This window comes from Diabrotica undecimpunctata, chromosome 4 (genome assembly GCF_040954645.1).
Source record: "Diabrotica undecimpunctata isolate CICGRU chromosome 4, icDiaUnde3, whole genome shotgun sequence".
NCBI lineage: Eukaryota > Metazoa > Arthropoda > Insecta > Coleoptera > Chrysomelidae > Diabrotica > Diabrotica undecimpunctata.
The window spans coordinates 83,881,938-83,897,174 of NC_092806.1; the positions used below are offsets into that span (position 1 = coordinate 83,881,938).

Here is a 15,237-nt window from a genome sequence, read left to right on the forward strand (position 1 = left end):
GAGCAGATTTCGTATATTCAGACTTCAGACAGAAAGAATCACTTCCTTGTCTAAGGAATCACTAATGTGCATTAGTCCATGTCGGACGATTTTCACATTTGGTCCCATTGAAGATAGCTACAAAGGAGCTGTGAATTAAATTCACAAAACAAATTTTTGACGTTTGACTGTGTTGTCATGTCTTTATAATGTATATGTTGTAGGCTTCAATTACAAATAGAGAAGCTTTCAAAAATACATTTTTATTATATTATTATATGAATTATGCAATTTTTTATTTTTTTATATACAACACGAACGAATAAATACTCATTTCTTCTCATATTAATTGCAGTTAATTATTACAACATTTTTTTGGCATTTGCCTTTGATAATAAGCTAATAGATTTGGCAATCCTCAAACCACCAGTTGCCAGATTGTTACAGATGGTCACCAGATGTCTGTGGAAAGTACCTGAATATTGTTCTTATTATTCTTTAAAAGAATTTCTTTTTTACTGTTAGTTTGTTAACGTTCTATTGGATTTTTATTAATTATAAATCACATGCTATTTCCCGATTTATTAAAAAAACATGGCAACACAGTCAAGCGCCAACATTTCGTTCTATGAACTTGATTGACAGCTCAATTATAGCTATCTTCAATGGGACCAAATGTGAAAATCGTCCCAATTGTCCATACCTGCAATTTTCATTGTCATAAAAACAAACCACAAAAACAAACGATCTTAATGTTAATATTAATGTTTTTGCTAAGAAAAAGTTATTTGTAAAATATATTTCTATAAAATTGTGAATTTGTAGAAAAACAACAAGAAAGGGTAGGATAATGTGATATTTATACAGAGCAGATCATCAAAGAATTTAAAAGAAATAAATTTAAAACATTTGTTGCTACTATTTAAAACAGTTTTTTTATAGGTTACAATCTTGAGGTAATATATGGTAATATATTTGTCACTCCAACTATAAGTTGAAAGATAGAGATGGTTATCGAAGAAGCAAGGTACACCTATCCAACTCAACTCACTAACAGTTTTGATAGAGAAAACTGGACCATATCTACTGAGCATTGCTATGCTAGACCATGGGATTGGAGACCAGAAGCAAGCTTTTTAAGACCCACCAAAACGTTATTTATGCCGAAATTAATTCCTATGAAACCAGCTCCACCTGAAACAGAAGAACAAATAGATGTTGAAGTTGAAGTTGAAGTTCCAGTCGCTAATTATGATGTAGCTAAGGCAAAAATTCTAATGAATGAATGTGAAAACCATGCATTTTCTGCAAGAACAGATACAGAGGTAGACTGGGAAGAGTTGGTGTCAAAGTAAGTGTTTCATTGTTATTTTATTATTATCCAGATTTATGTTATACAGCTTCCATTCACTCTAAGGGCAAAATTCACTCATCCCAGATACATATAATGTCATCAAAATTGACACCCTTGGAGTACCCTTCCTGTGTTATAAAGCTCTAGGTGAACAGGGTGACTTTTTACATGCTCTTATAAAGATTTTCACTAAGACCCAGCTGTTAGCTGTTTTATGTTCTCTAGAGGGTTCTTTGAAATGATACCAGCAGTTCACAGAATTATAGTTCTGAATACTTTCCATTCTTCATTATCTAGTTATTTGCATATACCTATACCGCTTCTCTCTCTCAATGTATATTTAGCAGTATTTATTTTTAGCAGTAAGAATTTTTACTGATCGCAAATACCCAACAATAATCATTATATATATATATATATATATATATATATATATATATATATATATATATATATATATATATATATATATATATATATACAGTAGACTCCCTCTATAACGAGAACTGAAATGACAGACTAATTACCTCGTTATAAGCCGATCTCGTTATATCAGACAATAATAATACTGTGCATACATATGAATTTGTAGTTTTCTAAACTATTAACTTCCTATAGTGAAGCCATTCGGAGCAATATAAGATGCTAATAAATATTGTTTGAATGGCGTTTTTGAAAAAAAGTTATTTACTTTTATTGTCAATAAAATGTACATAATGTACATAATGTATAAAGCGTATTTTCAAGGATAATATAAACTATTGCTTCTGCAATTTTAAGAACTCTGTCATTTTTAACTGCATTAAATGGTCCAGTATCATTCTATCATATTTTCTAAAGATGTGAAACAGTTGTATTTATTCATTGTAAAGAAGTTTATTGCGGGCTGCAGTTAAGTTTATTGAGGGGCTGCATGAAAAGGTATTTATTTATAGCCACGACCGGACCAAAAACGTAAAAAACACGTTTTTTGATCTTATTTTCTCTCGTTATAACCAAATTTGCATCGCTACAGACGGTTATAGTTCAATAGAAATTTCACGGGACATCTAATGTATCTCGTTATAAGCGAAACCTCGTAATAACCGTGTTCGTTATAGAGGGAGTATACTGTATATATACTACGAGGTAGCTATATATATTACGAGGTTTCGCTTATAACGAGATACATTAGATGTCCCGTGAAATTTCTATTGAACTATAACCGTCTGTAGTGAGGCAAATTTGGTTATAACAAGAGAAAATAAGATCCAAAAACGTGTATTTTACGTTTTTGGTCGGGTGATGGCTATAAATAAATACCTTTTCAAACAGACCCTCAATAAACTTAACTGCAGCCCGCAATAAACTTCTTTACAATGAATAAATACAACTGTTTCACATCTTTAGAAAATATGAGGGAATGATACTGGACCATTTAAAGCAGTTAAAAATGACAGAGTTCTTAAAATTGCAGAAGCAATAGTTTATGATATCCTTGAAAATACGCTTTATACAATATGTAGTTGGAAAAAAATATAAGTACAGATTTTTTATTTTAACGTATATCATTGATAATAAAAGTAAATAACTTTTTTATGTTTTAATATATTTCATTGACAATAAAAGTAAATAACTTTTTTTCAAAAACGCCATTCAAACAATATTTATTAGCATCTTATATTGCTCCGAATGGCTTCACTATAGGAAGTTAATGGTTTAGAAAACTACAGATTCATATGTATGCACAGTATTATTATTGTCTGATATAACGAGATCGGCTTATACCGAGGTAATTAGTCTGTCATTTCACTTCTCGTTATAGAGGGAGTCTACTGTATATATATATATATATATATATATATATATATATATATATATATATATATATATATATATATATATATATATATATATATATATATATATATATATATATATATATATATATATATTATATATATGTATGTACGGCATAAAGAGGACTCCACCCATGTTAAAATTCAGGTTCAAGTGAGCTCCGTGGTCAAGTGGACACCAATATACGGAGCTCAATTGAACATTCCATAATATTGGCTCTGTCGATTCGTTAACATTTATAGTTTCATAATTTTTAAAAATTTTGTGGAGCCCTTAAGTACCCCTGTATCATGAATGTATATTGCTTAGTTCGCATGTATATTTTATAGGGGTCGTTGAGATCTTTTTCACTGTATACTGGACCCATAAGTATATTGGTTTAAGTCAGCTCTGATAGTTTGGTAACTCTGCCATTAAGTTGTATACTTCTCGCGTATAGTCATAACGGTTTATATGTACTCCTTATTTTTGTTCATACGCATTGTAGTGTGTAACATATATGTATACTATTAACTACCTGTTTTTGGTAGGTACATGCTTTTTTTAAAATAACTTTATAGATACAAAAGGATTTCATTACCAAATTGGATTTTTTTCATATGCGAAAATTTCCTAATGTATTTTGTTAACGTTAGTATGTCTTTATACATTTTATTTAAGAATTCGATAAATAAGAACTTCTTTTATTTCATCCATTGTTTTATGATATCTTGTATACAGATTTTTTATTATTTTATTTCTGGTTTTATTTGTGTACTACATATAATTCTGGATAGAAGGTTATCTCAAAATAAATATTTAAGTGCTAAAATAGATATTTTTGTGTAAAAATGTATAGTAGTGCACAAAAAAGGGAAGAATGCTTAATTTATCTAACAAAAATTATACCACTTCACCCATATTACATACTTCTGAATGTTTTATCTGCTATTTAGAGGTAATATGTAGCCAATATAAGTGTAGTTAGTGTCAAATTTGCAATGATCTTTATAAGTAATAGCTTATTGACTGTACTTTACATGTTCAGTTCAAATAAATAAACCTTGTCCCTTCAGAAAAGAGTGATTTGAATGGCAAAGTCAATTACAGTCCATCTAATTTACAAACCGTTGCACGTCATCGGCGTCATAGCCCGTGACGTCACATGATACCAACACGAACTATTTAGGCGGTAGGTGTGTTCTTTTTTAGAATCACTTTGCCGAGTACACTGACATTACAGCAACTAGACATATTTTATTATATACTGGTAGAACTAATATTTAAAGATTTCTATTAATGTTAACTTAAAGAAATAGACAACAATATGTTTCATTTAATTTGTATAAATGCATTATAAAGCGTTTTTATGAAGCACATTTGTTCGGAACACACTGTAACTGTAATCGAATGAAGGTGAAATTTTGGCATAAATTGGTAACACTTATTTGACAGTTGCGGTGTTGACACTTTTTGTATTTTATTATTTTAAATTTTAAAGTGAATACCTATTGTTTTATATTTTTACCTATTTAATAAAATCTGTTGTTTTTAGAACAAAATTAGTGTGTTTTATTTCAAAAATGTCACGTAAGAATTTAAATAGTCGTTGTAAAGAGTATAATAATAATTATGTGACCTATTTGATTTAAAATGGATTCAGGATTTTTTTATACTTTGGCAACTATGTCAACTTCGATCTCTGACGTAGATAATGACGTGCAACGGTTTGTAAATTAGATGGACTGTAAGAAAGTGTGATGAATCTTGTATCACCCCACATTCACACAGGTTAACCAGTGTTTGCAGGCAAGAGTCCTCCTGACAGATTTAAAGAAGATAACTACCATAAGGAAGTTCCTTTCGAGGGTTCGGATGGCGAGAAGCAGCTTATTTTTTTTTTGTATATCTTGCAGATGTCATAAAATGGGTTGTTATTCGTGCAGTTGATGTTACGAATCCAGACTTTGTTTGTTTTGTTCTCTAGCTACTTATCTTCGGATATTAGGTGGATTGATAACTACGATATTGTAGAGCTTATGTATGGATGTGAGTCTTAATATCCGCTAAATTTGGCTGAATAATTTATAGCTAAATCTATGTGTTAAGTATGTATTGATGTCACCCATACTAGCAAGGTATATTCGGCAGCAGAACATTTCGGATTTTTCTCCACTTCACCAACAAAAGTTTTTGGTTGTGCAACAATAGATGTATCATCTACATAATAAAAGTCCTAGAATTTACTGGTATGGGTTGTGTAAATGTTATACAGTGTAGGTGCCATTACGGTACCCCAAATGTCCTTTAATTTAAGCTGTCGTAAGCAGCATTTAGATTGACAAATACCACTCCTCATGTCTGATATATTTCATATCCGTCTTCGCTGTGTTGGGCAAGATTTAGTATGTATGACGATCATGATCTACCCTGTCATATATAGCCAATTTTGTCTTTAAATTTAAGTTTTTCTTCTATTATCGGTTTATATTAAGGATCATGTGCAGACGTATTTTGTATAGCTGAAAAAATAAATAGATATATTGGCCGATAGCTTTTGTGGTCGTTGGAGTTTTTGTCAGGTTTAAGCAAGGCAACAACTTTGTCTTTGCTTTGCTTGTCTACAGACTTTGGATATTAGCCATTGTTGTATTTTCTTGTCCAAATTTTATTATTAGTTTTGTGTTCAGATCCTCAGTCAGGAGCCGTAATATTGTTCATAATATACATTGATAGTGGATCCAAATCAAGTTAAGTCTGCTGTGTTATTGACCTAAAATAATAGTCGTTAGCGAAGCTCGAGTTACAAGTAAAATTGAAGATCCTGAAATTGCTTTGTGTGGGTATAAGGTGATACGCTGCAATTCATCTAAACGATCTACAGGGGGTGTTGTACTATATGTTCAGGATAACCTTAAGTGTACTGCCGCTAAAACTTTTGTTAAAGAAGATAATTTTTGGTGTAAATTTATTAAAGTAGATATTGGTTCTTACAAGATTGTTTTGGGTGGCATGTATCATTCACCTTCTAGTTCTGATGCAGTATTTTTAGATAACTTAGAGCATATTTTTGATGAATTATTTAAAAGTAATGTCAATTGTATTTTAATTGGTGATTTTAATTTGGATTTTTTAAGTACTAGCTTCTACACTCAGAAAATTAAAGCAATGTTTTTACAATGTGGCATTAAGCAGTTAGTAACAGAACCTACTAGAATTACGAATTTTAGTGAAACCTTAATTGATTATGTTCTTGTTAATAATGATCTGGTTAGTTGTTTTGTTCATTCAACTCCCGAGTTGAGTGATCATTCAATAATATTGTTCAGTTTTAGTAATAGCTTTCAAAATTTTAATGTATCTAGTAAACGTTACAGATGTCTGAACGAGGAAAAAATATATCAAATCCAAATGAATTTACTTTCTTGTGATTGGGATTTAGATTGTACTGATGTCAATACTATTTACAATAAAATTTTATCAAACAGTCAGTCTGTCATAAATAAAATAGCACCTATTCAAACATGTCAGATCAAAAGTAACATACCATGGTTTGATAAAGTTAATAGTAAAATTAAAATTAGGGACAAATTATACAAAGCTTTTAAAACTGCAAGAAATGTAGTAGTTAATATGTTAAAAGCAAAAAAAAGAACAATATTATTTTGATAAAATCGATAGGTATAAAAATAACTATAGACTTACGTGGAAAACGCTAAAAACACTAATTAACAATAATTGTCAAAAATTCCCTTATCGCATTGAATTTAAGGTTCAGAATCAGTTATGCATTCTGAGTGACAAAGTTGAAATGGTGCGTCAGTTTGGTGAGTATTTCGTCTCTAGTGTTCAGCAAATTGTTGAAACTATCGACTCTGAAGAACTATGGAGTTATGATAATCAGATTTTGTATCCTAGTATACATGAATTTAGGTTACTGTCACTGAGCGACTTGGCAGTCATGGTTAAGTCGTTAGATAATAGAAGTAACATTAATGAAATACTAAACTCCAAAATATTAAAAGCGTTTTTTGTAACTTGTGATCACGTTATCTTAAATTTTATAAATACTTCTCTTAGATCATCAAAAATTCCAGATTTATTAAAAATCAGTACAGTTAATCCAATACCAAAAGTTAATAATACTATTAAGGCGGATGAATTTAGACTTATAAATATACTTCCTCCCATTGAGAAATTATTAGAATTGGTAGTATATGATCAAGTCATGGATCACATTGATAAAAATGAAATCTTAATGAATACTCAGTCAGGTTTTCGTAAAAAGTATTCATGTGAAACTGCACTGCAACTTTCACTTTGTAAATTCAGGTTTGAATTGGACAATAATAATTATGTAGTAGTAGTAGTATTCCTTGATTTAAAAAGAGCGTTTGAAACTATTGATCGTAATATACTTCTCACTAAATTAGAAGGCTATGGTATTGGAGGAAATGTTCTTGAATGGTTTAAAGATTACTTATTGAATAGAAAGCAACAAGTAGGGATTGATGATATTACTTCTTCTGCAATTAGTGTTAATATTGGGGTACCTCAAGGTAGTGTCTTAGGACCCCTTTTATTTATATTGTATTTAAATGATATAAACTTGTTTGTTAAATGTGATTTCTTTAATTTGTATGCAGATGACACCCTACTTGCATGTTTTGATTCAAACTTAGAAAATGCTGTATCTAAAATGAACTCAGCATTGCAGTCTGTTAATAAATATTTAAAGATCAACAAACTAAAGTTAAATGTGTTAAAGACAAAGGCTATGATAATAACAACGAAATACAAATACTCAAATATTGATATTAATACTATTAATCTTCAAATTGACAATGACAAAATAGAAATCATTACAACAATTAAGTACCTTGGTTTTAAATTGGATAATTTATTGTCTTTTAATGACCATTTTAATTACCTATTAAAAAAGATTTCTAAAAAATTATACTTTTTTTCAAGAATATCTAAAAATTTGTCAACTGCAACTAAAATTACAGTTTTTAATGCGATTATTCAACCTCATTTCGATTTTTGCTCGTCAGTTATTTTTCTCTTCAATTTAAATCAATCGGCCCAGTTGCAAAAATTACAAAATCGTGGAATGAGAATCATTATTGGTGGAAACAGATATACACCTATAGCAACAATGCTTAGCATGCTGCAGTGGGTTTTAGTTCAACAAAGGGTCTTTTACCTTACAATGTTGTTCATTTATAAAATTCTAAATAATTTGGCCCCTGCTTACTTTTGTGAGTTTATTACACGGAATTGTGATATTCACAATTACCCTACTCGAGGTAAGTGCAATTTACACATTGTGAAAACAAAAAGGACGGCTTCAAGAAACTCTTTGTTGTTTAAGGGTTTTGATCTTTTTAATAAGCTTCCTTAAACAGTTAAAAGTTGTTCATCTATACAAATGTTTAAAAGCAAATGAATGGACCATAATAAAAGCACCAACAGTTAGGTAGTTGTTTTGTTGTCATGTTTTATGTTATATATTATTGTTTTATATTTTTTAATAAGTGTAGACACTATATTTTAAGTGTAATTGTTATTTTTATTATATATGAATGTTATAAATTGATTAATTTTGTATGTATTAGGGCTTTCCCTATTTTTGAATCAATAAACTTCTTCTTTTTATACATCTTTTTGTATATATAATTTGTTTATTGATTTTACTTTTTAGATAGAGTTTCATAATTACAGTTCTCTTGCTTTTAATTTCTATGGTAATACATATACATACCCAATTCAAAAGGGAGAAAACCAGCGAGTTCTAATTTAAACATAAACATTATTCTCTCTTTCTCCCTATGTGTTATATAAAGATCATCGTCATCGTATAGTCAGAACGCAACAAGATTCTATTGCCTTTTTTTCTTTTTGTCTCCTCATTCCTATTGCCTCATTCCTATTGAAAATACAGCCACGTAAATGACGTTTTTAAAATTTATGTCAATATTTCTGTGCCTTTCCTAGGATAATTTTTTTTAAGCCTAGTTCGTTTGATTACATGTAATTGATTTGATAATCCACAAAAGATAAGTATTGATTGTAGGTAGGATAGCAGGTGTTGATAAATATGATGGGTCTGTAGGTAGTCTCATTATTCTTAAATCTGACCATATGTTACCTCCGCCCTTTATTCGTGGACATCCTAAGGAAATTTTTTCTCTCGGGGCATCCTCCCAATTTAACTTGGCAATGCAGTTATTAAGAGAGCCTTTGGATATAGCCAGCATAACTTTGGAGTTAAGATTTAGTTTCTTGTACGACGTTGCTATCTTTATATATGTGTTTGACCTTGGAATTAGTTCTGTTCGGTATTGGTTAGTACTCGGACCTCTGTAAATCGGAAAATACCTCTGATGGCTTTTCTAGTAACCCTGATCTAATTAATACGTTCTCGTCACGTATCCACACATTAGCACTGGTTTAATCACTATTTTATCTATCCTGATTTTAGAGATTCGAATTACACTTCTGGATTTAAAAGTGTTACAAGGGTTATATATACACTAGTTAGCTACCTGAATATTCCCTTCTATTTTTTATGTGACAACATTATCTACGATATCTAAGACGCTGCAATCTTTCAAAATTATATGGCTTTATTGTTCCGTTATGCCCTACTCTAGATCCTCTCTTTTGTATGTTAAAGAACATTTATTTGATTTTCTCATTAGTGACTATTAGACCACTTTTTTTGCTGCTCCTGGCATTATTTTATAGCATTCTATTATTTAATTTATGGATTAAATCCGGATAGCAAATAGATATTCTTCAGTTTCTCGGAGAAAGAATATTCAAGAACACACAAAATCCTATTAAATTGTCAAAATCTTCCTTGCATATTCTATTCACTTATGAGGAGCAGCAGCAATATCAGTACCATAATAAGGCATATAGTTCTGGACTGGCTAATTGTTAATTGTTGGATGAGAAGCATGAGTGTAGCAGTTTTAATGTTTTCGGGACTGCTACCTGGTATCGGGGAGCAGAATTATCATTACCGAGTTAATGCATATAGGAATTGTAGCTTAAACTTTATTATTATTAAACAACACTATATTTCCTAGTAAAATAGTCATAAATCTACAGTAAGACAAATTTTTGAACGTTGGTTATGAAAACATCATGTACATACCACTGGGTTCACTATGTCGATATCCAGCAAAATCCTTGTAATAATGATACGGGAAACCCAAGATGAAAATATGCGCCAAGAAACTCTGTGTTATAAAACAGTCGAATAAAATACAGATTCACGATTCAAATAGTCAAAAAATTAATGAACAACTTACTAAAATAGAAATAACCTATTTAAGATGTAATCCATTAACGGCACAAGGGAAGGAAATTAGCACAGAAGAATGCCACTTGGACGTCTCAGTATGCAATGGGGAGAAAACATCCAATCATATCTCAAAAAATTAACATTTCGTTTGATTACAGATTCGTGGAAAATCGATCAACTTTGAGAAAATTTAGTGAAGACTCACCGAATGTTGTAGCGCTACGTAACGATGATGATAAAGAGAAAGGAGAAACAGTGACAAAAAGCAACAAAAATGGACTAATGGAGCAAAGCTGCTTCAAAATCTTGATTGGAAGGGATTAAAATAAAAGTATAAGAAATACAATGGATGATTGATGGATTCGAGAAACTTGAGATGAGAAAGGCACTCTGCCGAAACATCTGTAGTGATAAGATATAATTAATTTTGTGGAAATTTTGAAAACAAAGTTTTCAGTGTAAATAAAATGGAATTAACATACGACATTATATACGCTATAATAACTAGACAACTTATATGATACGGACATACAAATCCCAAACTAAATAAATCCCAAACTGATACACCCAAAGCTAAAAACTATCGATGTTTATATGAAAGATGAAACCGTATGACACATGATCGTGCAATGTCGCGGTGTCTTCACAACTTTATAAATCTCTTTTAAAAGAATATTGACACCTACACATTATCACATAATTGTGAACGGTATATTACCTAAATACTAAGAAGTTTTCATTTTAATCTGAGAATATGTTTTATAATTTACGGTAGATTTAATGTATTTAAAATTTTACAGGATCCAGTATCGTAATAAGACGTAAAATTTCACTACAAGGCCATGAAAACGTGTTAAATTTTACTTTAGATATTTTTTTTCATGAATATAATAATTAAAAATATAGTAAGCTTTATTTTATTATTGAGCCGTATTTTATGAATACGGCACAATATAATGAAGGCAATATTGAAGGTTGGCGATTACTTTTTTAAACTCTTACCTATCTTTTGCAACGTGAAATATTTGTTCAACACTGAGGTTGGTCCAATCTCTAGTACTTCTCAGCCAGATTTTTTCTTTCTTTCCAAGATTTTTCTTCTTTCTACTATTCCTTGAATGATGACTCGTAGAAAAGAGTATTTATCGTTTCATTTCGAGGTATTTCAATTTTGGCCATTATTTCCTCTTTTATGTCGACCCTCTCTAACGGTTTACCCTCCAATGTCAGATGTATGTTATCAACAGACAACATACATTGATTTAATGTTGTTATTACTCAAATGGCATGTATGACTTTTATTAAGTTTTGATAATCGTTACGAATCAAATCTTCTAGTGACATTTATTATTTTAATTTTTACTTCTTGTTTAATGTCCATATTTTGTTAGTTATTTTTAGAGTAAGTATATGATGACTAAAAACGGATTGATCAAGAGTAGTGAATCGATGTCAAGAACCGCTATTCTATGAAGTTACCCTTCACGACGCCATCTTGTGGCGCTAGTTCCGTGACGCTCATCTCAGCATTTTACTGTAGAGAGAAAAAGGAAATACAATGCCAGTAGAGAAGCGTCGCTTTAAAAATATGCCATAAGTAAAGATATAAAAGTATTTTTATCAGTGTAGTATATTACATACTGTAAGTTCTCTCTCTCTATAACGATATGCAAGGGACCGGGAATTTTCATCGTTATAAGGAGAGATCGTTATACAGAGAGAGACAAAATTCGGTACTGTAATATTAATAATACTGTACTAAATAATCTATTTTAATTTAAAAAGTTTATCAAAACGAATATAAATGAATTAAAACTGTATTGTACACAACATAAATTTATTAAAGAATAATATAAGCAATACAGTATAAAAAAATGACTGTACAATTAAAACATGTGTACTGTACAATAACAAAATAATATGCTACTGTAAAATTTATTTAGCCTACATTACCAAAAAAGTCTCAGCATAAATCACTCAAAAGCACTCATCATCTGGTGGATGAAGAATCGATGCAGTACTTTTGCCGCATCCAATGCCTGCTGAGGGGTCGGAGCTGGTTTTGGTTCTGCTTTCCCTTCCGGGTCACTGTTTTCTTCTACACCAACTGCTTGTATGTCCTCGTTAAAAAGTCCAGGTGTTGTAGCTACATTTTCATCAGCTTCTTCAAAATCTGTTAGCTCTGTTACCTCCGAACCGTGATAGTAAGTTCAAACTGTCTGGCCCAAACATCTAATTTCAGGTCATCTTCACCATCAGTCAATCCTTGATCTTCCAGCCATCCTGCGTGTTTGAAGGAATGTTTCATTGTATTGCTCGTCACCTCGTCCAAGGATTTACTAATCACTAGGATGGCGTTAAGAATGTTTAGTTTAAGATCGCCATTGTTCTCAACAAATTTCATCAAAAGTCTTCTGTGAAATGACTTTTCAAACTCTTGATGACACTTTGGTCCATGGGCTGAAGGACACTCGTTGTGTTTGCTGGCAGAAAACAAAGTTCAATGTTTTGAAGGTCGCACAGTACATAATGAGCAGGACAATTGTCTAAAAGCAGAAGAATTTTTTTCCCTTTAAGCTCGATATCCCACTTTCTTATCGTTTCTTCAAAAATTTCCGAAGCCGTCCACGTAGATTTTTTATGTTTTTAAAGCAACGTGGGTTTTTAGACTTCCCTATCATCAACAATTTTCGCTTCACCGAACCTGTCATGTTAGCGGCCACTAAAAATGTAATGCGTTCCTTAGAGAGCTTTCCACCAACGTACTTTTCCGATTTAAATTTTAAAGTTATGTTTGGTGTCATTTTAAAAAACAATACAGTGTCATCAGCATTGAATATGTCGTCTGACGCATATCGTGCCTTCAGTCCAGGCCACACGTTTTCTAGCCAATCATCCGTTACGTTTTTGTTAACATCGCGAGCCTCTCCTTTGATTTGCCCGTAGTTGATCTTGTGCCGCAGCTTCCACTTGCTCAGCAAGCCTTTGATGCCTTGAAATTCTCAATTCCAAGCTCAGTTGCAAAAAACCCAAGCTTTTGTCCTGACCACAGGCCCAGAAAGTGGAATATGGTTCATACACTGCTGCTGGAACCACTGACGCAAAGCGCGATATAAATCTTTGTGCTGAGGTTTCCACAACTTCTTCCTGCTACCGCCCTCCATCACCGCTTCAAGCCACTTTCTTCTATCCTTCCATATCTTATCCATAGTTGACTGAGACAGACCCGTACGGCGAACGATATCCGATTGCTTTTCACCTTTCTCTATTGCTCGAGTTATCGATAACTTTTTCTCCACCGAGAGCACTTTACGCTTTTTCGAAAACATGTTGACTGTTGACACACAACTCAAACTGGAAATGAAACGTCTTCAATATATGACAATATCTGTGTGATAACAGTTATGCACGCCGCCCGAACAATAAAAGCGAGTCACTTTAACCCTCTGATAAGACTGAGTAGAATGGGTGGCCGTATTTCTTAAGCGCAAAACAAAACAACCGCTGGACAATGATCTTGCCACTCGTGACTCAGGTAGTCTGAACTTTAAACACAATAACACATTTGTCATCGACTATTGAAAGCTGAAAAGTCATCGCTATAAAGAGAGAACGATATCGGTATAGAGAAGGAATTAATACATTGTCCTTATGACGAACCAACCCACGTTCACTATTTTCATCGTTATAGAGGAATTATCGTTATATAGGGAATCGTTATAAAGAGAGACTACTGTATTAACAAAATTTTTCATAATAAATATATTCTGACATACGCTTTCTCTTGCCGCTAACAAACCGAAGTTTTTATTAACTTTTCATTAATATAATTATGTAGGTATTTAGATTCAGTTGTGTGCTGGCATCGATAGTGTCCACATCAATTAAGTGCTAATTAGTTTTCAATTTCTAAGCAGTTAAAGTTTAGTTTTTTAAATAGTAAGGAATAATAAAACAAGGTAGGATTGTTCTTTATATTTAAAAATGGATGATTCTTCGGGTGGCGAAAAGCCACCCCCTGATAAAGGTGAAAATATGGAGGCAGTAAGTGCCCGTTTTGATTTAAATAATAGGTATAAATCTTCCGATACAGGCCCGTTTTTTGTTTTTGTCGAGTCCATCGACCCAAATATTAAACGTTTATCACCAGTCCGAGTAGGTCATTATTTATTCATTAATAACTTTTTTAAGAAAGATGTTGTCGATATTAAACTCGTCGGTAGAAATAAAGTGAAAGTAATTTTTAATTCTTACACTTGTGCAAATAGTTTAGTCAATCACGACATAATTATTTCTAACAAATTTATTGCTTATATTCCGAATTTTTTTAATCACAAAAAAGGAATAATTAGACAAGTTGATACTTTTTTGGACGAAAATTATATGATGAATAATATTATTTCCGACCAAAAAATAACCGAGGTAAGACGTATGAAAAGAAAACTTATTGATTCAGATAATGAAACTATTTTTGTTCCTAGGCAAATGGTAATTTTAACATTTGAAGTAAATGTTATTCCTCAATATATTACGTTAAATTTGGTAAGGTTTGAAGTTGAACAATACATATACCCTGTAGTACAGTGTTTAAATTGTTTTAAATTTGGTCATACTCTCAGACAGTGTAAGTCCACTTTCAGCTTATGCAAAAATTGTGGCAAAGAACACGAAGACAACTCCCGTTGTAGTAACTTACAATATTGTCTTCACTGTAAAACAAACGATCATACGACTCTAACGAAACAATGCCCAGCTTATCAACATCAATATA

General features: G+C 31.6%; 1 protein-coding gene across 2 annotated transcripts in view; it reads left to right on the forward strand.

Annotated features, from left to right (window-relative positions):
* Positions 1-666: 666 nt before the first annotated feature.
* The window catches only part of Rcd1 (Reduction in Cnn dots 1), a 340,758-nt gene continuing 326,187 nt past the window's right edge, over positions 667-15,237 (forward strand). For both annotated transcript variants that reach the window (XM_072529866.1, XM_072529867.1), the window contains exons 1-2: positions 667-821; positions 922-1,330. In XM_072529866.1, the coding sequence (XP_072385967.1) occupies positions 987-1,330 (344 nt within the window). In that variant the 5' untranslated portion in view covers positions 667-821; positions 922-986. The remainder of the gene's footprint in view (positions 822-921; positions 1,331-15,237) is intronic.